The following is a 24,052-nucleotide window of genomic DNA, read 5'->3' as shown; positions in this document are numbered from 1 at the left end:
GAAGTACTGATGATGACAAGGACGCATTTTACGCGCAGCTCGAACGCGAGTACGATCGCTGCCCAAGCCAAGACGTCAAGATCCTCGTAGGAGATTTGAACGCTCAGGTAGGCCAGGAGGAGGAATTCAGACCGACGATTGGTAAGTTCAGCGCCCACCAGCAGACGAACGAAAACGGCCTACGACTCATTGATTTCGCCGCCTCCAAAAATATGGCCATACGTAGCACCTTTTTCTAACACAGCCTCCCTTATCGTTACACCTGGAGATCACCACAGCAGACGGAATCTCAAATCCATCACGTTCTGATTGACGGACGGCACTTCTACGAGCTATCGTGGCGCCAACATCGACTCCGACCACTATCCGGTGATGGTCAAACTGCGCCTAAAACTCCGTCATCAACAATGTACGGTACCGGCGACCACCACGGTACAATCTAGACGAGCGTTGCCAGACGAGGGCGAACTCGATGAGGCCCCTCTAGAGGGCTGCTGGAGTACAGTGAAAGCAGCCATCAACGACGCAGCCAAGAGCACCATCGGGTACATGGAACGGAATCGACGGAACGAATGGTTCGACGAAGAGTGCAGAACGGTTTTGGAGGAGAAGAACGCATCGAGGGCGGTTATGCTGCAGCAAGGAACCCGACAGAACGTGGAACGTTACAAACAGAAGCGGAATCAGCAGACCCGTCTCTTTTGGAAGAAAAAGCGCCATCTGGAAGAAGCGAAGTGTGAAGAAATTGAACTGCTGTGCCGTTCCCAAGAAACGCGGAAGTTCTATCTAAAGCTCAACGCATCCTGCAACGGTTTCGTGCCGCGAGCTGAAATATGCAGGGATAAAGACGGAGGCCTCTTGACGGACGGACGTGAAGTAATCGAAAGATGGAAGCAACACTTCGATCAGCACCTGAATGCTGTGGAGAACGTAGGCACGGGAGACCACGGCAACGGAGGAAATGACGACGCCAGTGCAGCGGAGGACGCAAATGAACCAACTCCCACGCTGAGGGAAATTGAGAATGCCATTCACTAGCTCAAAACCAACAAAGCAGCTGGATGGTATCGCAGCTGAACTCATCAAGATGGGCCCAGAAAAGTTGGCCACCTGTCTGCGTCGGCTGATTGTCAGAATCTGAGAAACCGAACTGCTACCGGAGGAGTGGAAGGAAGAGGTAATGTGAGAACTTCAGGGCGATCACTATTTCGAATGCTGCTCGCAAAGTGCTATCCCAGATCATCTTTCGTCGCGTCGTCTGTCACCTAAAACGAATGAGTTCATGGAAAGTTATCAAGCTGGCTTCATCGACGGCCGGTCGACAACGGACCAGATCTTCACCGTACGACAAATCCTCCAGAAATGCCGTGAATACCAGGTCCCAACGCATCACCTGTTCATCGAATTTAAGGCGGCATACGACAGTATCATCCGCGTAGAGCTATGGAGAATCATGGACGAAAACGGCTTTCCGGGGAAGTTGACTAGGGAATCGCGCCACTTGGGCGGTGGCTTCTATATTCGTCTGTTTTCCACTATAACTCAGTCAAATTTGAACCAATTGACACAACTTTTGGAATGTGGTGAGATAGGTATAGTATCTACCCGTGTACAACATTTCAAGTCAATTGATTCAAAATTGACTGAGTTATAGTGGAAAACAGACGAATATGGAAACCACCGCCCAAGTGGCACGATACCCTATAATGATTAAAGCAACGATGGACGGTGTGCAAACCTGCGTAAGGGTTTCGGGTGAACTATCCAGTTCATTCGAATCTCGCCGGGGACTGCGACAAGTTGATGGACTCTCATGCCTACTCTTCAACATCGCTCTGGAAGGTGTGATGCGACGAACCGGGCTCAACAGCCGGGGAACGATTTTCACAAAATCCGGACAATTTGTGTGCTTTTCGGACGACATGGACATTATCGCCAGAACATTTGGAACGGTGGCAGAGCTGTACACCCGCCTGTATGTTATTATGCTTTTATAGCTATTGTACGACTGTTGTATCTGTTTGATTGATTTTTCCTGCCTTTTCTATACGAGTATACTTTGGTGTATGTACTGTACTGTGTGTTTTTATTTTGCTATGTTTATAATTATGTGTTTAATGTTCACTTAGCCTAATTTTGAGTAATTGTTTTGTCATTCATTCATAATCATTTCATGGAATACTGTACATTACTTTGGAGTGTTGTACTTTCGCTATCGAATCCTTAGCTTGTTTTGGTTATTTTCCTTAGTATGCTATTGTACAGCTAAAACAACAGGTTTTACGATATGCTAGTATTACCTGGAGAAATCGTGCATGGGATTATGGGTAATGGTTGTTGATAGCTATGCGTAGAATGTCTGGGACAGATCTGTACAAGGCGGGTGTTGGTGTTGAGGAGTCTTGAATACCATGAGGGATTTAAGCTTGGATTTATGACTACAAAGTTCATTAAGCTTCCTTTAGATTTCATTCTAAATCAATATTTGGACGGTGTCAATTAAGTTTGTATTTAAGTTTGTATGGGAGTTAATTTGTGAAAACATTCATGTATTGCGAACAGGGATGCCAGATGATTTTTAGAAAAATCTGTATCACTATTTCCAAAAATCTGTATCCCATACAAAAATTAATTAGCTCCTCTAGCTCAAAAATCTGTATTTCATATAAAACGAAATCTGTACGGATGCTCAAAAATCTGTATAACACTTTCGTGACGAACCAGCACAATTGTGCTGTTGAGCGGTAACAGGTTTGCATATTTTTTCATCTGTTTAGACATTGTTTTAGGTGATGTAAACTATTTCAATAATTCAGCCATTACTTATACTTTTATGTGTGTAAACAAACTTTTGTTTACGTTGCCTGTGAGATTTGCCACAACAAGGTAAACAAAAAGTGGACAAAGACCGTAAAACATGAAAAAGTTTTATTTGTCGCATATTGTTTATTTCAAACTTATCTAGGTAGTCAAAGCTAGAAATTGAAAGATAAAGAGTAGTTCTTTCAAATGAGGAAAAATAATTGTTGTTTTGTTGGGAAATATAAAAGTTCTGGATAGCCAAAGTTGAGCCATTTGTATGGAGATTTCACTATTTTGTGCTCCGTCCCGAAAGGGATAATACAGATAAATCTGTATATATGGCATCCCTGATTGCGAATAGTTCTATCGCTAGGTTGCTTCAGTTGGGACGTAGCGCCAGGAATAATTTAGAAATACCAACATTCAGAGAAGGAAACTTTTTTTTTTCAACAACTTATCAAGTTATTTGAATTTTTAGCATGCAAAATAGCCACAGAAAAAATATGCAGTGAGATATTCCTATGAGTTTAGCCACACAAAAGGTGGCATAACCAGCATGTTTTTCATCGAATAGTACCGAATCTGACGATCTTCAATATGTTACTTTGCTATTTTTTTCAGAGCTGACCAGAACACCTTTCCAAAACCAAACTGAAGTGAGCAGCATGATATTCAAGGGAATACCCAATCAAAGTCCACTTTTGGTTCGTACAATTTTGCTTTTTTCCCATCTGCCACATCTTGGCCGACAATGTAGCACCGGGGAGGTCCATCATTGTGCATCTATGGAGATTTTTTTCCTCGACGGGTGCATGTTTTGTGGAGAAGTACCAAGAATAGAGTTTGTTTGGCCCTATTCTACTTTTGACCGACCTGAGCAAAAAGCTAGAAGTGCTTTCTGAAACGGCTCCAAATCGATTCCCAACCTTGCCTCACGTAGGAACAAAACCCCAGGAATCCAAATGAAACATCCAACAGAAATTAGATTACAGCTCAGTTTTGGAACGTTGGCTCTAACGAAATCATCCGGATTGCCAAAGCGGAGGGCGTTTTTCCTTTCGTCGTAAAGTGGATTGATTAAGAGGAAATGAACTGGAGAATGACATTTCGGTTCTCGCCATTGGATGGGCCACAGCTTTAAGGTGCACCGTTTTAATAAACTTTCCCCAAAACGACACGCCATAAAATCCCAACCATCACACCCGGAGAGTCCATATCGCATTCCGAAAGCGTTCCGGCTGCCAAGAAAGGTCAATACTTACATACTTCCGCCCAACTATGGCATAATAAAACGACCGCATTCCACTCGCCCCGCCGCCGTCCATTGTGAGTCTTACTCTCCTCGAAGGGAAATCCCTTTTCGATGTTGGCACAGAATATTTTGGTTATAGAATTTTTGCTCCCGGAGTGGCGTGCAGTGAAACGACTGATCATTAGGGTGTGTTGTTAATTTCTTGAGAGGATTTTTAGATACTGTCTTGAGGACACTTTAGAATTTTTCACGAAAAGCTCATCCATACTTTTTCTCAAGAGTGCCTGCAGAAAGCCTTTTAAGATTCATTCATTTATGTAGTATTACATCAAATTCAAGGAAAAACTGAATCAACAATATTTCTCCATAATACTTACACGGTTCGTGGCTGCCGTTCTCCATCTTCGGTCACGCCCGATGCTCGCCAAATCACGCTCCACCTGATCTGCCCATCGTGCTCTCTGCGCTCCACGCCTTCTTGTGCCAACCGGATCTGTCGCGAACACCAACTTTGCAAGGTTGTTGTCCGACATTCTTGCAACATGCCCTGCCTATCGTATCGTTCCGGATGCTGGGTTCGCCGTAAAGTGCAGTAATCTTTTTAGACCGCAGCTTCTTCTGGAGCCCATAGCAGGCCCGACTTCCGCTGTTGATGCGCCTTCGAATTTCACGATTCACGTTGTTGTTAGCCGTCAGTAAGGATCCGAGGCAGACGAATTCCTCCATCACCTCAAAAGTATCCCCGTCTGTTGTAACATTACTACCCAGACAGATCCGGTCGTGTTCGGTTCCGCCTAGCAGCATGCACTTTGTTTTTGAGGCATTCACCACCAGTCCGACCTTAGCTGTTTCGCGTTTCAGGTGAGTGTACAGCTCTGCCACCGTTCCAAATGTTCTGGCGATAATGTCCATGTCGTCCACAAAGCACACAAATTGACCGGATATCGTGAAAATCGTTCTCCGGCTCGTCAGATCATACCTTCCAGAGCGATATCGAAGAGTAGGCATGAGAGTCCATCACCTTGTCTCAGTCCCCGGCGAGATTCGAATGAACTGGATAGTTCACCCGAAACCCTTTCGCAGTTTTGCACACCGTCCATTGTTGCTTTAATTAGTCTAGTCAGCTTCCCAGGAATGCTCGGCGCGCACAGTCAATACTGTCTTATGCCGCTTTGCGTTGTATAGTAATATTTTTGTTGAAAGACCATCAAACATTCAACGGAAGTTTGAAAAATTGTCCAACAGCAATTTTTAAATTAATGCTCTAACTGAAGAACCTGAAAAAAGCGGGTATTTGAAGAAAATTAAAATATAGGGATCACCCTAACCACCGCCATGAAGCGGTACAACCTAGGATACAACAAACATTTGCAATGATGTTCCTGCGTCTGCTGACGGCGACCACACACACCGGGGATACTCTCCACGAAGAGCCATCCGCTTCCGCAACGGTTCCAGCTCGCTGAAAGCTTATTTCACAATTTTACCCACTTTGGTCTGTCCAAGTTTGGGTCTAGGTCCGGGTCCGCTGCACGGCATAGCTGTCGTAATCGCTGTCGTCGTCGTCGTCGTCGTCATGGATTCAAGTTTGCGCCAAGATGAGCACTACAGTACCGATAGGTGGGTACTTAATTTGAAACTATTTACCCCCTGGCTGGAGAAGGTATGGAGCACAAGGCGGGTCTTGGTGGAGCGGCGACGAAATTCGAGGGAAAAGATTTTTCGACGTTTAAAATCTCTTACTGACTCTAGTCGGAACTGTAGTGGTTGGGAGCTCAGTACGTAACAACCGAACCAACGAAAACTCAACGAACCATTTCCGTGAATGTCGGGTGCTGGGAGTCGTGCTGGTTAGAAGAGGAAGTGTACATGTTTGAGCTGCAGTCAGCCAGCCAGCAGCAAGTTTTTATGCGAAATCGTTTCTGCCTCAGGAAATCACCACATTTCTTTTTGCGGGTGAGTGCTTAGTGATTTGGATTTAGGAATCTTTCCGGGTGCTGGTTAAGGGTTGATTTTCTACGGTACACTTAACTGGAAACAAGCGAGTTGTGTGGATATTATGACAGTGTTTGGAATTCGAATAATCTAGGCTGCTTTATTTTTTGTGGCGGTCTTTTGTTAATATTCAAGGCCTTGTTTAAGCGTGCGGCTATAGCTCTGTAATGAATCGATAAAATTGGTCATCGACCGAAAACTCTTTGGTGGATGTTTATTATTTGTGCCAAATTTCATAAAAATCGATGCATCACTTTATAACCTATATGACTCTTCGCATTATGCGTTCCTCACAGTGTCCTCTGTTTATCTTCATCTCTGGCGTTCTTCAATCGATACCGAATTGGTTTTTATCGCTGTTCTTTTTTCTTGTGTTGTGATTGTAAGAGTTTGATCGTGCCTAGTTTTGGTAGTGGCTGGTTATGACAGCTCAGATCAATCTTCAGCATAAAATAACAGCTTTGGTCCAAGAACCTTACTTTCTTAGGGGGATTGCTATGTAGATGTAATGCTTTAATTAACACCTATATGGTTCCGCATTTTGCGTTTGACCCGATGTTTGCTTCTTTGGGCCGTACACAAATTACGTCACGCTTTTAGGGGGGAGCGGGGGGGTTGCAGACCATGGCGACAAATACAAAAAAAATTAGGTCCCATACAAAAAGTGTCACCTAGGGAGGAGGGGGGGCGGGTTGAAAAGGGTCGATTTTTGCGTGACATAATTTGTGTATCACCCCTTTCAGTAAAATTGAAATGGCAATCTCGCGTGTCATGCCTTGAGCCCCAAAATGTTTTGATAAAACTGCTTGTTTGCAGCCTTGCTATTCCCAAATCTTGGTGGGATTATACTGTCAAGTTTATTCCGTAGTGGATAATGCATCGTATGAAGATCAGACCTATCAGTTTGACCTCTTTCTTCTGAAATGATTAGAACGCTTTGTCGAGCATCACACACGTGATGATTTTCTGACAAACATGCCTCTCCATGGGAACCAACATGCTTACCAAAATGGAAAGTCCACTGTGATTTTTTTACACAATATTGTTTACGATATCGGAAAAGCATTCATTCAAAAACAATTCTGTTTGGGTGTTTTCTTGGATTTCCAGGATACTTTTGAACACGTACCTTTCGATTCTATATTGGAAGCCGCATGGATGGTCCTATTTATCTTTCAATGATGTCCCATTGGATTTACCAAATTCTCAAAAACCAACATTTCTTCTCGGCATTACGGCAAGCAGCGATTAAGTAAGTGATTGTTTGTGGATTCTCCCATGCGGGAGTCTTGCCACCACTTCTGAGGAATCTCGTAACAGAAACGCAATTGAGGTAACTCAATGTGGTTTTCCTACTTATGATTTTGTCCATCACAAGCCTCAACAGGCATCATTTGTATATTTTAGCAGAGAATCCGACTGTGAAACTTTGAATCATTTGATATGTAACTACCCAGTTTTTACGCAACTGCGTTTCCGAGTACTCGGTATACACTTGATTAACTCGTAAACACCCGGGACGATCTACTTTTAGTAGAAATGCAATATCTTCTTTGTTTAAGAACGTTTTACCCCGGATTTTTTTTACAGTCAAGGGAAATAGCTGTGCTAAGAAATGCGTGGTACCTGCCCCCTTTGCACCCTCACCCCTTTTGCTGAGAGCCAAAAATACGTGGCTTTTTTGTATTTTTTATGAATTCTACATGTTTTTGTTCAAATTTCATCGTTTTGCTAATCATCAATAGTTTTCACTGATCCTTGACATGCAATGTGTTACTATCCATCATAGTCTGTTGAATTTTTGATCCCAGAGCTATTATAAGGCCTCCAAAGTACTCCGAAGTTTCTGACATAAATCCAACATTCTCAACCAAATTTTATACACGATGAATGACCACAGAACATAGTCTACGGCACTCAAAACGCCTCAAAGCACCCCCAGAAAATTCCTGGTACATGGATTGGGTAATCTAGGTCATCCAAACTACTCTGGAATTCCTTTTCTTAAGATCTACAACATCTACCGTCGTTTGTGTTCACTCTGTTTAAGAAATTAAGTCACGTTGATGTCCATTACACCTTGCAATGCTATGAGCTACTTGATACTGTAAAAGTTGGACATTCCGTGAAATACAAATACACTTTGAAGTTTGGGTTACGATATCTACATACTGTATCATGCTTTACTTGTAAAAAAAAATCGTGGATTGTAGTCTTTCCTGCTGATGGAACCTCAGTGCACAGCTATAATGCTTTTGGTGCATTCATGGGATATCCCAGGCTTTCCAAACTATTCTGGAATTAGGACCTTCAAGGTCTACAGGCTTTACTCTTGTTTTTCTCACTCTATCGGCATAATTCTTTTACGATTGTGTCTGTTGCACCTCATTATATTACGAGTATCTTTATTTGTTGCTATTTGGGTGCCCACTAGCATACAAATGGACCCAATGTATTTTGAAGTATGAGCCGCAATATCTGTGAATCTTAGGATATTTTTATTGTAGCGAATGCTTGCGGAACATAATCTACGCTACTCTTAGAGCCTCAGAGTGTAATTCTGATAACTAAGCAACATTCACTTAGTGATCTAGGCAATCTAAACTATTCTGGAATTGAGACCTTCTAGCTCTACAAGCTCTATTCTTGTATCTCTTTACGATGTAATTCTTTCACGATTATCTCTGTTGTATCTCATAATATTTTGAGTATTTCTTTGAGTTACTTGTGCATCCACTGACATACAAATGACCTTTATGGTATTTTGAAGTGTCGGAAATTACCCAAACATTCCTCCAGGCGTTGCTTGGAAATTCCTCCAGGAGTCTACCTCTACGATTTCCTAGGGGATGCCTCAGGAATTCCTGTGAAATTCTTCAGGAGTTTCCCAGTAGTTTCTCGAAAATTTCTTCAGAAGCTATGCTGGAATTCCTTCAGGAGTTCTTCATGAATTACTTCAAGAACATCGGAAATTCCCCGAAGATTCCACGGGAGTCCCCCAAGGATTTCTCCATGCGTTCACTTGAAACTCCCCAAGGAAGTTTTCCCAAGAGTTCCTCCAGAATTTCCTCCTGGGGTTCCTCCAGGAAGTTTTCCAGGAATTCCTTCAGGAATTTACCTACGAATTTCTGCAGGAATTCCTTCAGCGATTTCTTTAGAAATTCATCCAGGGATTCCTTAAAGGATTCCTTCAGGAATACCCCCAGAGGTTCCTTCGTGAATTCCTCAATAGATTCCTCCATGGACTCATTCAGGAATTCATACAGATATTCTTCCAGGAATTCCTCCAGAGCTCCTTCAGGAATTGATCCAAGGTTTCCTTCAACAACTAATCCAAGAATTTCTTCAGGTTTCAAGGGATTCTTCCAGAAATTTCTCCAGGGATTGCTCCAGAGTTTCCTCCAGGGATTACTCCAGAAATTCATCCAGGGAATTTCTTCGGATAATTTTCCCAGGTAATTTCTCCAGAAATTCCTCCAGGAATTTCTCCATAAATAACTGCTAATTTATCAATGAATTCATCAATTTATCAAATTCTTCAGAAATTGCTCCACGTTGTCGTCCACAAATTCTTCCATGGGTTCCTCCAGAAATACCTCCAGGAATTCCTCCACCAATTTATCCCGGAATAGCTCCAGCAATTCCAACAGGAGTTCTTCCCCGAATTCCTCACAAGGATTCCTCCTGAAATTCTTCCAGGAATTCCATCAGCCATTCTTCCAGGGATTTTTCTAGGTATTCTTCTTGATATACTCCAGTATATATTCATGAAATTCCTCCAGCAAATACTCCAGGAATTACTCTATGAATTCTCCAGGAATTACTACAGTAAATCGTCTAGGAATTGTTCCGGGAAATACCCCAGGAATTCCTACAAGAAATATTCCAGGAATTCCTCCAGAAATGACTGCAGGCATTCTTACAATAATTGCTGTAGGAATTCCTACAGGAATTTCTCCTGAAATTCCTCCAATTTCAGTTATTGCGGGAAAAACTTAAGGACTTCATCATGTAAATTCGGAATTACTCGCATGATTTACTCCATGAATTCTTACAGGAAATACTCCAGGAAATCCTTCAGGAATTCCTCCAGAAAATAAAAATTGAAAAAAAAAGCAACTTCAAAAATTCCTCCAGTAGTTCAAGGAAATCCATCAGGAATTCCTCTATGAATTTCTCTGGAAAATTCTTTACAAATTTCTTCACAAATAACTACATGAATTCTTGCAGAAAGTACTCCAGGATTCCTCCAGATTTTGCTTCAAAGAATTCTTGAAGAAATTCGTGGAAGTATTCTTGTAGGAATTTTTAGAGGAATTCCTGTAAAAAATCTTCAAGGAATTCCTGGAAAAATTCATAGAGATTTTTTAAGAATTCCATGAAAGAATTCATAGAAGGGAATTCTGGAAGGGATTGTAGGAGGAGTTTTTGGCGGATGTCTTGGAGGAATTCCTGGACAAATTTTTGGATGATTTCCTGAAGGAATTCTTGGAGGAATTCGTGGAGTTATTCCAGTAGAAATTTTTGGAGGAATTTCTGAAGGACTTGTAAAAGCATTTATTGAAAAACCCTGGAGGTATTCCTAGAAAAAAAAACAAAGGAATCCCTGGCCAAATTCCTTTAGGGATTCTTGGAGGAATATTCTACAGAAATATTGGAGCAGGTCTTGGAGAAATTCTTATTAGAGTTCCTGTCGGAATTCTTGAAAGAATTTCTGGAAAAACGCCTGGACGGATTCTTGGAGGAATATCTGGAGAAATTCTTAGAAAAAAAATACCTGGTGGAATTTTTGGAGAAAATTTTGGAGAATTTCCTTGAGAAATTCTTAGAGTATTTCCTTGAGAAATTCTTGGTGGAGGTCTTGGATGAAGTCTTGGAGCAGTTCCTGAAGAAATTCTTGAAGGAATTCTCGGAGGAATCCCTGAAGTTGTTCCAGGAGTATTTTCTTGAGGAATTTCTGGAGGTTTCCTGCAGAATCTAGGTGGTATTCATAAATGAATTTCAGGAGGATTTTTTGAATGAGTTCTTGATGGAATTTCTTGAAAAAATCCCTGGAGATGAAGAAATTCCTGAAAGGATTCTTGGCAGAAATCTTAGAGGGCTCTCTGGTTAAATTCTTTAAAAAGGTCCAGTAGGAGTTTTTGGAATTCCTGGAGGGATTCTTGGAAGAATTCTATGCAGATGCCTTGGAGGAATTCATAGATGAATTCCTGGAGGAATTCTTGGGGGAGTTCCTGGAGATATTATAAGAGGAATTCCTGGAGGACTTCCTGAAGGAATTTCTGGAGAAATTTCTGGGGGAATATCTGGAGGAAACTCTGGAGCAATCCTTGGAGGAATTTCTGGAAAAATCCCTTGAGGATTTTCTGAAGATTAGTCCCTGGATTAGTTGTTGGAGGAAATCTTGGACGAATTCTTGAAGAAGCTCGAAAGGAATTCCTGGAGGAGTACCTGAATAAATTCCTGGATGAATCCATGGAGGAATTCTTGGAGGAATTCGCGAATGAATCCCTGGGGGTATTCCTGAATGAAATCCTGAAAGTATCCCTTAAGGAAAGAATTCTAGAAAAATCGCTGAAGGAATCCCTGGGAGGCTATTCATAAACCACGTAGACCAAATTTTGACCATCTCAGCCATAAAGATCATTTGCACAAGTAACTCAAAGAAATACACAAAATATTATGAGATACAACAGAGGTAATCGTGAAAGAATTACATCTATAAAGTAAAGAGATACAAGAGTAGAGCTTGTAGAGCTAGATGGTCTAAATTCCAGAATAGTTAGGATGACCTAGATCACCAAGTAAATGTTGCAAAGTTATCAGAATTGCACTCTGAGGCTCTATGAGTAGCGTAGATTGTGTTCCGCAAGCATTTGCTACAATAAAAATAAATAAGATTTACAGATATTGCGACCCATACTTCAAAACACATTGGGTCCATTTGTATGCTAGTGGACGCCCAAGTAGCAACAAATACAGATACTCGTAATATAATAAAGTGGAACAGACACAATCGTCAAAGAATTACGCCGATAGAGTGAAGAAAAACAAGAGTAGAGCCTGTAGACCTTGACGGTCCTAATTCTAGAATAGTTTGGAAAGCCTAGGATATCCCATGAATGCACCAAAAGCATTTTAGCTGTGCACTGAGGTTCCATCAGCAGTAAAGACTACAATCCACGGTTTTTTTTTACAAGTTAAGCATGATACAGTATGTAGATATCGTAACCCAAACTTCAAAGTGTATTGGAGGCCATTTGTATTTCACGGAATGCCCAACTATTACAATATCAAGTTGCTCATAGCATTGCAAGGTGTAATGGACATCAACGTGACTTAATTTCTTAAACAGAGTGAACACAATCGACGGTAGATGTTGTAGATCTTAAGAAAATGAATTCCAGAGTAGTTTGGATGACCTAAATTATCCAATTCATGTACCAGGAATTTTCTGGGGGTGCTTTGAGGCGTTTTGAGTACCGTAGACTACCCAAGCAATACGATTTGCTTCAAGCCAGTACCAGCAACATCAGTGCAATTTATTCACTGTTTGTATTAAGAACAACAGATCACAACCCAGACAACCAGTCATCGTATAAGCTGTTGTATAAGATGATAAAGTGGAGGCCATATGCGTGCATGCCTCCATTTAGGCGCATGTAAAATGTACGCATATCGCCTCCACTTTAACAACTTATACAACACCTTATACGATGACTGGTTGACTGGGAATTGCTTCTTCTTTGCAACGCAAAAAACGCAGATTTTAAATCGTTATGCAACTTGAGCTAGGGGGAATGATAAAAAAAATGGAAAAAAACATGTCGAGACTCGAACCATGGACTCCAGGAATATTAACCACTCACCTTACAGACTGCACCAGAAGCTCTGTGGGAGAATTGCTGCTCAGCACACCATAAAAGCTACTGAAGTTACGCGTTACTTCATTGCACCTTCTTTGTCACAAATTAGAAAACTGTCAAAATGAAAAGACGCGCAAGTTTTCCGCAACATATTTGGAACCTTATCTGAACAAACAAACCAGAGTAAGATGTTTCATGTGTGCTACATAGCACATTTAATACAAGCTGACTGTATTGTCACTTGTGAGGAATATGTAAGCTCCGCCTCCATGAACTGATGTCAAATACGATGTTATTTGTGATTCATATGAAACAAAGCCGCAACTTAACGATGTTCGGAATTTAAATGCAACTCAACTGACAAGATGGAAGTTGCGTGTGTTTTTATTGCAACTCTTTTAGGCCAAAGCATAGAAAGCCACATTTTGGATGATGTTGCAGGTGCTGCTTCGGTATGTCCTGTGATCATTCATCGTGTATAAAATTTGGTTGAGAAAGTTGGATTTATGACACAAACTTCGGAGTACTTTGGAGGCCTTAGAATAGCTCTGGAATAAAAACTTCAACAGACTATGATGGGTAGTAACACATTGCATGTCAAGGATCAGTGAAAACAATTGATGATTAGCAAAACAATGAAATTTGAGCAAAAACATGTAGAATTTATAAAAAGGCCATGAAGGTATCCCTTTTAGAGTTAATGGGTTTTTTACAGTGCCCTTTTCAGGGCGCTGTTTGAACCCGTTGTGGTACGCTTTTGCGATTATATCGACCCTATTCCCTTACCTTCCCTTTCCCTATCCCATCCCTTATTCCGCAACCGTTAGAGGAATACCAGAAGGAATTTTTGTAAAAATCTTGGTAGAAATGCTCGAAACTGCAGAAGGAATTTCTGCACAAATCGCAGAAGAAATCTCTAGAAAACCCTGGAAGGTTCTCCCTGGAAAAGATTCCCGGAAAGATTTTCTGAAGAAGTCCCATATAAAACTTGAAGAATCTCATAAAGAAAAAACTCCTAGAGAAGCCCCGGAAGAAATACATGGCGATACCTCAGAACAAAATCTTGGCGGGATCTCGGGAAGAATTTCTGGTAGAATCTAAGAAGATATTCCTGAATTTCTAATGAAATCTCGGAAGAAAAAATAGATGAATTTAAGAAAGAAACCCCGGTTGGAGCTCCTGGAAGTATCCCATCAGCAAGTCATAAATTAGTACATTTCTCAACGCGCGCGCTAAATCCAGCGAAGTTAGGAGGTCTAAGTCCAAATCTTAATCAGAAAGGCCACAAGACGTCAAAGACTTGGCATTTGCGGTGCGCAATGCCCTATAAAGAGCAACTTGGTCGACGGATTTGCACCTTTATACAGGAACCAGTCAGGTCCGGCTCTGATAAAAAGTTGTAACTCTCATTGACATCGCTGTACCGTTTACAGTAATGTTCCGATTGTATGACGCCCTCCACGCGTCAGTCCTTTATTTTTCATAAATTTGCTGTTACATTTGAGAACAAGTGTTTCCCCTCGTCTTCAAGATGAATGTTGAAGGCGTGTTTTGAAACGTTATATTTCAATCTTTTATAGACTTTGTTTAGATTTTGTAGAATATTCAAAAGCATTTTTGAAAAGAGGCGTGATTTAATCGGGGCAGTACTGTACCATGAAGTTGAAGCAGATGAGTGCTACTTGTTTATTACTAATATTTTTGCTTCAAACTTCTTGGTGTTCAGGACGAACTAGGTTTTATTTTTTTTTTCCCAACAGAAGAACATATGCTAGAACATCGTCGAAAATAGAGTTTACCTTTCTCAAGTTTTGTGGTTTTATATTATGGGGTCATTTTACGACCCCAGGGATAAATAATAACCTTAATGAAAATAAATGCAAATTTGTTGAAATATTTCTGCTAGAGACCATCCAAAATCACATAACATTTTTTTTGAAGACATTCAATTCAATTGGAATGCTTTTGCATATGGAAAACTTACTAGATTTCATTACGTAATTTTCACAGATTGCAAACAATCTTACATTCAGCTGTAAAAAATTATGGATATTGCTCCTTGCTCCTAACAGAAATAAACATAATATGCTCTGTAGATTGTATCTCATTATTGTAGAGTATAAGAAATATAATGTTTAGTTTGTAATGAGAGTGTTGTCGGGACTGTGAAAATAAAGAAGAGAGAGGGGGAGTGAGAGGAGTGAGGAAACACGGGACTGTGTGCTGGATACGGATGGTGAACGGTTTGGAAAATAAACGGGCTACGAAATCGGAAATATTGTGTTGATTATTTTGGAGTGACATTGATTATAAAGGTAAGATTCTACAATTATTTTCCTATAGGATAATGTTATGAAAGGTGTAGTAAATCATTACCAGTGTTCCACTGCTGGTCTCAAAGTTTTGGGAAATACAATCTAATTCAATGTTCTTTGTTTCATCCGATATTTCAATTAACAAAAATTGTGATATAACAACAAATTTTACAAATGTCATTTTGAATCCGTCTCCCCTTATTTAAACGCATGAAACAACCATTGACGACGACATGCAGTGGTTAACACTAGTCTGATGCTGTATTATACACCAGAAAGCACTGCGTTGCTAAAGAAATGAAATATACATGATGTATGCCGTTTGTGTATAGAACAGAGCACTCACCAGCGTAGTAATGGGGCTCCCGCTCCCGGAAGTGGTGATGTCGCATCGAAACGTCCTGGTCTCCGGGGCGATGCAGCTGCGGGATCAGGTTCAACCAGAGCGCCATCTTGTGCCCTCGGTAGTGACTACGCATCTTTGGTTTGGTTGCTGTGGGAAGAAAAAAAAAAGACGTTTCGTGGAAAAGTGAATTGTAGGAGAAAGTGAGTGAAAGCTTCACTAAAGGTGGTGCGGAAATGGGGGGAACGAAGGCAAATGCACTTAAGAGCCACACCGAAGAGGATGCCCCGGATGGTTGGACGGTTGGTTGGTTGGTTCGATCGCACAAATGGTGCAACGAGCTGGAAAAAAATCGAAACGAATGGCTTGAGTTTTTAGTGCTAGCACACAAATCATCGTCGGGGCTCTAAAGGCAGCAGATCGCTTGTGCTGTGCACGAGCGCTTCGAGATTTCACCCCATTTTTGCGGTTCCTAGAGCTTTAGTCTGCTGTAGGAAACTTCTTAGAAGTGTGTCGGGTTAGATTTTGAATGAGCAAGGTAAGAGCAAGTAATTACTCGGATAGTTCAACGAGATTATGAGAATTTATTTTAAAACTTTGCATAAATCATAACTTTCGTTTCTAAAACTGAATCCAGATTAAAGTCAGATTCATATTTTAAAGAACCGTTCCAAAAAACTCTTCCGACACCCAACAAAACAATCTAGTCTCAATCATTACTCTCCACAGTCTCACCCAACTCTTATCGCAAAAATGTTCCGGAACACAACATCCCTAAGCTCGCCTTCAAGCAAGCGTGGGAAGCGGAGCAAACCTAAGCCTGCTTCATTACGAAGCGGCTGGAACTTTTTATCGCCCCATCTTGAGCACGACTTGACGAATATAATATGCCGTCTTAGCTGACACGGCCACTACAAATCCTTACTAAGCCTGCCCCTGTAGACGGTAGTCCAGTTCTGGATAAAAAAAAACCGCTCGTTGCGAATTATCGTCTTCGGTTGAAACAGTGGTGTTAAAATAAGTAAAAGAGAGCAATGATGTAGTGAGAAGAGATTGGATCTGGATCTGAATTGTCTTTAAATTGGCTTTGAGTTGGATTTCGATTGGATTTTTGATTTGGTTTGAGTTGTTCTTGAATTGGCTTCAGAAAGGCTTTTGATTGTTTTCTTATTGACTATGGACTGGCTTCAGAATGAAAATTCCTAGGAAAATTTCGAAAGAGTCTCCCCTGGGTGAATTGATGAAGGCAACTTCTTGGAGAAATTCCAAGAGTTATTTCTGGAAAAATCCCTACTCCAATTTCGGAAGGAGATCCCTGGTGAAATACCCGAATAAATCTTCAAATAAGTACTAAAACCTTGGAGAAATTCCGGGGGGAAGAAATCCTCTTTCTAGAAGAATCTCTGAAGAACTTTCTAAAAGAACACCTTCGAAACATCCTTGTAAAATCTTTTAGAGGAATCTCTGGAGGAGCTCCTGAAGAAATTCAAGAGTAACCGTTTAATGCATCGTTCATTCCTGGAAACAATCTTGGGTGAAAAAAATCTCGGGTGCATCCCTAAAAAAGATGATGGAAGGTTTTCTTAAATTTCTAACGGAATCCTTGAAAGATTTTTTGAAGAAATCCCATGAGGAATTCCTGGAACAATTTTACTTGGAATTTCTTGGAGATTTCCTGGAGGAACCCCTGCAGAAATTACTGAAGCAATTCCTGGAGAAATCTCTGGAGGAATCTCTGGATGAATTCCTTGATAAATTCTTGCAGAAATTCTTGGGGAAATTACTGAGGAAATTCATGGAGGAATCTCTGGAAGAATTCCTCGATGAATCCCTGAAGGAAATGCAGGATAAATTTCTTGGTGAACTCTTGGCGGAATCCCTGAAACAGTTTCTGGAAGAACCTCTGGAGTAGTGCCTGGAGGAACTCCTGGAGGAATACCTGGAGGAATACCTGGAGGAAAACCTGGAGGCATCTCTGAAGCAATTCCTGGAAATATCTTTAGGGAAATCCTGGAGGAATTCCAGGATGAAACCAATCGGTGAAGTAATTTCTATAGAAATCTCTAGGAGAATTCCTGGACGAGTTCATGGAAAAATACCTTGAACAATCCCTGGAAGAACTCCTGGAGGTATCTCTGGATGAATTCCCGGAGAAACTTCTGAAGGGATCGTAAGAAAACTTTTGGAAGGAATCTCTCGTGAAATTTTTTGAAGAATTTCTGGAGGAATTTTTAATAGCATTTCTGGTGGAATTCCTGTAGCAATCTTTGGAGGAATTCTTGGAGAAATCCCTCGAGGAATTCCTCGAAGAAAATTTGGAGGAAAAGCTGAATGAATTCCCGGGCGAACTTTTGGATATACTTCTGGAGGAATTTCCGGAAGAATCCCTGAAGCAATTTCTGGAGGAATGTCTAAATTCCTAGGGGACTTCCTAGAGCAATCCCTGGAGGAATCCTTATAGGAATACTTGGAGGAATGCCTGTAGAAATCACTGGAGAAATGCTTGGATAGGAAAATCTGTAATTAATTTCTGGAAAAATCTCTGGAAAAAATCCTGGAGAATTACGAAATACGTATCTGTCAAAGGATGCAAATTCTTAGTGGAATTCAAAGGAACCGTACTTAACCCGATTTTCTTTTATTTACAGATATTCCCCTAACAAGCCCAGGTTAATCATCACCTGGAGAATTTCCTCGAGTAATTTTTGAGAATCGATGAAGGATTTCCTGTAGAATTTTCTGGAAGGAATCGATGTAGTAATTTCTGAAGGATTTTCATGAAAAAATATTGGAGAAATTCCTGGAGGAGTCCAGGAGTTTCTGGAGGAATGTCCAGAGAGCTTTCAGGAATTCCTGCTGGAGGAATGTTTAAATATATTTCTGCAGGAATCTCTGGATGAATGATTAGAGAAATCAATGGAAGAATTCCTTGAGGAATCCTCAGGGCCGGATCTAATGGGGGGGGGGGGGCAGGGCCCCGGGCCCCCACATTTTAGGGGCCCCCACATTTTGCTTGCTAAACATCAACAAAAACAAAGAAAAGCTTATTTACTCATGGCATTTGTACCTCTGAGGGGCCTCCACATCCGCTCTGGCCCCGGCCCCCCACAATCCTTAATCCGGGCTTGGGAATCCTGGGAAATTCCTGGAGGAATCCTCATGGGAATTCCCAGAAGCATTAGTAGAGCAATTCCAGAAGGAACCTCTGTATGAATTTACGGGAGAACATCCATGGAGCAATTCCTGGAGGAATCTCTAGAGGAATTTATGGAGGAATCAATGCAGAAATTTCCAGAGAAATCCGTGGAGGAATTCTGGTAGGGATTTTTGAAGTATTTCCAGGCGACGTTTCAGAACGAATACCAGGAGGAAGTACTGCAGACATCGCAGAAGGAATTCTAATAAAAGACCGTGGAGGAACTCCTAATGGAGTACCTGTAGCAGTTCCTGAAGGAATCCCTGGAGGAATTCCTGAAGAAAACCCCAGGATGAATCCCAGAAGCAATCTAATTGGAAAAAGTAATTTTCCTGAAGGTATTCCAGGAAGAGTTCCTGAAGAAATCCTAAGAGGAGTTCCTGGAGGAATGTTTGACACAATCTCTGGAGTTGTTCCTGAAAGAATCCCAGAAAGAATTCCCGAGTTAATCCCTGGTGGAATTTCTGAAGGATTCCTTGAAGTATTTTTGGAGGATTTGCTGTAGGAATTCTTGAAGACACCCCAGGAGGAATTCCAGAAGCAATATTCTGAAGAATTCTATAGGACAGGCCCGTGCACAGAAGTGGTGCCAAGGGAGGAGTTTTTCCCAATGTTGGCAAAAGGCGGAGGGGCGCCTAGTGTATGGAGCGTCGGTAATGGAGGCATTTAACACCCGAAATCCCCTTCGTGCACGGGCCTGCTATAGGAAATATACCATAATTATAACAAACCATGATATTAATAACTCATTGTGATATAATCATGTTACAATTTTTGGTAAATTTGAACATTTTGAACAATAATGTATTGTAGTAAATTGATATCAAATTTTAATAGAAACTAGTAATTTTGAAGCTACAATTCATATCACATTTTGTTATAGCCATGTTCCTATTATAACAAAATAAGTTATTATCTTGAAGACCACCATTCTTTTTGTAACAATTTTAGTTATTTTGAAATCATCCTGCATCTACTTTATAACATAAGATATAGAAACATATTATAACAGTGTAGAGCAACATGATATAATCTAATCATAATTTTCTAGTCGGCCTAAACTGAAGATTCTAAACAAAAAATGTATCATAATTGTAAGGAACCATGACATAAATATACATCAGTGTTGGTGTTTTTTAATGATATTAACTCAACACATTGTAATATAATCCAAATTGTATAAATGTATGAAATTCTGATAGAAACATGTTATGTTGCTGCTGAAATATATATCTCATTTTGTTATAATTTTAACAAAATGAGATATATAACAAAAAAAATAATAATTTGATTAGACCAAAATATTGTTTGTAATAATTTTAGTTATTTTTACATCATCCTGCATCTAATTTACAACATGATAAGTGAAAGTGTTAGAAAAAATAATAACAAAATATGGTATCAACTTGATATAATTTTCTAGTTGGGAATCCCTGAAGTAATTCCTTAAAGAACCCTAGACAAAATCACTGGAACAATCACTGGAGGAACCTTTAAAGATATCCCAGAAGAAATTCCCGCAGAAATGTCTGGTGAAATCTGTAGAGAAAAAATCTTGAAGGAATCTATGGAGGAATCCTTGATAAAATCACTAGAGGAAGCTATGGAAAAAAATCCTGGAGAAATTCTCCGATGCATCCTTGCAGAAGTATCTGAAAAAAATTCTGAAGATGCCATTGGATGAATCCTGAAATATTTCTTGGGACAAGCCCTGAAACAAGCACCATCGGAACCCCTCAAGGCGTCCATGGAGCAAGACATTTGCATTGAATACTTGTGAAAATTCCTGAATTTTGAGATACTACACTATAGAACATGGTTTCCCAACCTTCGTTTCGCGACCCCCCAACTGCTTGCAGGCACGCTGTGGTTGTTCTACGAAAAGCGGGGTGACACCAGACTGGGGGGTCGCGAGAGCCAAGGTTGGGAAGCGATGCTCTAGAAGATCATTCCCCTTCCCCGCCGGAACCAGTTTCGGAAAATCTGGATAATTTATTTTTTGGCGAAGTCCTGTGGTAAGATTAAAGGGTTGCTTATAGAGAAATACTTGGCGAAATTTCTTGTGGTTGTCGAAAAAAAAATATAGTAATAGTTTATTTTGGGAGAATTTTTCTGGAGCTCTGAATTATTGATACACTAAAACCTAAATTTATGCATGTTATTTCTATGCATTTTTAATTTATGCACCTTTTTTATGCCCTGCATAAAAAGAGGGAAAGCTACTCAGAATCAATATTGTGCATAAGTATATTTAATAATGACGGTAACTATTGCAACGGCGACTAGAGGGTGTTTATAGGGATGAGCAAATGGAATTCACAGGGGAGTTTCAGGGGTTCCCAAGGGGTTTCAACGGGGTACCAGGAAATCTCAGGGTGGTTTTCGGGGGTCTGAGGGGGTTTTCGAAAGCATTGCAGAAAATTTCAGAGTATTTTCGACGGGTTTCGGAGGTGTTACTGGTATGTTTTCGGGGGTTTCCGATGTCACGTGCGTTACATGGGGTCCAAGTGGGTCTTAGAGGGATTCGGAGGCGTTAGGCAGGCGTTTTTGGGGGTTCAGATGCGTTACATTGGTTCCGAGGGGATTTTAGAGGTATGTATTTGCGAGATTCAGAGGTCTTACGGAGGCGTTTTCGGGGGTTTCGGAGGGTCTCAAGTGTGTTACATGGGGTCCGAGGGGATTTTAGGTGGATTTTGGAGGCATTTCACGCAGTTTCATAGCATTTTTGGTGGGATTCAGAGGCGTTATGGAAGCGTTACGTGGGAGTGTTCGAGGGTTTCAGAGCGTCGCAGGTGCGTTACATTGGGTCCGAGGGGGTTTAAGGGGGATTTTGAAGGCATTTCAGGATGTTTCAGAGCGTTTTCGGCGGGAGGCGCACACAGGCGTAAATGGGCCAAATTCCTGGCCATAAGTCGAAAAAATTTTTTCAGGGTTTTCCAGAGTCTAATATTTTTTAAAGATAAATGAAGTAATGCTTCATCATGTGGCAATCAATAAAATACTTTGGGATGCATATTTTTTTAAGAATAAATGCCGAAATTTGACGATTTTCTCTACTGCTTTTTTCATTTGCATCATAACTCTTCGGAAGAACTTCAATTATCGAAATATTGACAATTTGAAAAAATAACTGAGTATGTAACACAGTTCTCCTGATAAGGGTGTATCAATTAAACAAAAAAACTTCACCTGGTTTCATTTATTTTGCTCTCTTACAGAAGAGTTTTCAAAATCATGTTTTTTGTCAATTTTGAACCATTTTCAGCATTCAAAAAGTTTTCAGATTCTGCAGCATTCCGCGATCTGGATAAAATTACAACAAAATATAAGGCATGTCCTTTGTGAATCGCAAGAGAACGGGTACCAGAAAGTACCAGACGGAAAAATAAATCATTTTGAAATTTACTAAGGGTATGCGGTATACCGAAATGTTTCGCCAAATACACCTCGAAACGAAATTCCGCGGAATTCCACGGAATTCGACTAGGCGAAATTTAGGATTTTGAATTTCGTTTCGTTTCGTCAAATTCTAAAAATTTCGCCTTCAAAAAATATAATTTGACGAAATAAAACGGAATTCCGCGGAATGTCTAATAAATTTCGAAAACAAGTTCATGGTGTCAATGTCCATATCATCTATCGGAGATCTTGCTTATCGAGAAACAAATCAGTGCCAGGCAGAAAGCCTCTATAATAGAGACAAAACATATATTATACACACTTAATTTGGAATACCGTGTTCGGTAAATTTTTGACGAAAATAGAACAGCTAAATACAGCTATACTGCATTTTTTACCTTTTGCACCCGGTTTTGACAGTTGGTGTACTGAGCCTCAGTAAAATCGATTACCGAAGCTAACGAAATAGTTATGCTGTTATATTTTCGTCAAAAAAGTGCTAAATAGGCAATTCAGGATTGAGTGTGCACCTACCATAAAGACATTTTTCAAAAGCCCAACATACATGTCACAGAAGAGTCACGGTGGTGCAGGTTATTGTTGCGCAGAAGTTCCTGTGACTTACTTCTAACAAATTAAAATTAACACTTACTTGCTAAAAGTAATACACAGTTACTTATGTGTAACAATAACCTGTTCCGCCGTGACTTTTCTGTGGCAAGGCAAGTGTGTTATACTGAAACCTCCATTTAAGTCGATGCATGGCTGATCGAGAATAATTTTTACCGTGCAAGCAATGACAAAACTATAGACTTTTATATTTTTTAACACTTCGTATGACAAGGAGATTTGTCAAAAAATATAAAACTGTATAGTTTAGTCATTGCCGGCACGGTAAAAATTATTTTCGATCAGCCATGCATCGACTTAAATGGAGGTTTCAGTGTACTTGGGAGGATGCTTTCAACGCGGGACCATAAATAATATTTGGTTAAATTTCCTGATGAAACCAAATGAAAAAAAAAATGAAAAAAAAACTTCATTCCAGATTTTTGATAAGATTTTTTATCAGAGTAATGAAGAATAACAAGATTAGATGATATAGGATGCAGCAAAACTTAAAAAAAAAAATGGAAGCCTCTCTCAGGAGATATCTCTATAAAAATATTGGAAATCTCAGCAGAAATCGATTAAGACACATAGAAGGTTTATTCCATGGAAAAGTTTCTGTTTAAACTCTTTTGAAATAATTTAAAGAATTTAAGTTCCAGTAGAATCTCTTGAAAAAGATTCACGAGGAATGGACCTCAAATGGAATCACTCAAGTAATTTCCGTTCAATACATTATTTTCCCTTTTTAAAGGAATCCTATTTTTTTTAGTTTAATTCCAGAACATGTTCAGGTTCTGAAGACATTGATGTAGGAGTTCGTAGCGGTATTCTTAAAGTTTTTCAAGTGCAACTGCAGGAGTTCATACCGATATTTTTTGACGAATTTCTTTTTAAGACTTTCAGGTATGATTTGAAAATGCCAAGCACGACAAATGATAACTCCGCTAATGTGTCCAGCCAACTTTTACGCTAAGGGAACTCACAGTTTAAGTTGCTGCGTAGGGTCCAATTTCGTGTTAAGCATTCTAGAAAGTTCTTGAGCGATTCCTGGCAGAAATATTCTACAGAAACTGCCTCTTGAATAGTCATTCCTTCAGAACTGCGTACTGCGATCGAAGAAAACCGGTTTCTTGAGCGATTCAAACAAGGAATTTCTCATGCATCAAGATAGGCCGAAAAATTCCTTCTGAACTGCAAACAGTACTTAAACCATAACTTTCTGCTATGTTTCAATTTCATGAAATTGTGAATGAAATAATCAAAGATTGCCTT

At 40.3% G+C, this 24,052-nt stretch overlaps 1 protein-coding gene across 1 annotated transcript in view; it reads right to left on the bottom strand.

Annotated features, from left to right (window-relative positions):
* The window catches only part of LOC109410581 (neuroligin-1), a 331,884-nt gene that overhangs the window by 59,875 nt on the left and 247,957 nt on the right, over positions 1–24,052 (bottom strand). The window contains exon 10 of the mRNA XM_062855958.1: positions 15,577–15,723. Coding sequence (XP_062711942.1) covers positions 15,577–15,723 — 147 coding nt within the window. The remainder of the gene's footprint in view (positions 1–15,576; positions 15,724–24,052) is intronic.

This window comes from Aedes albopictus, chromosome 3 (assembly GCF_035046485.1).
Source record: "Aedes albopictus strain Foshan chromosome 3, AalbF5, whole genome shotgun sequence".
Lineage (NCBI taxonomy): Eukaryota > Metazoa > Arthropoda > Insecta > Diptera > Culicidae > Aedes > Aedes albopictus.
This window is presented reverse-complemented; position numbering and strand designations above follow the sequence as displayed.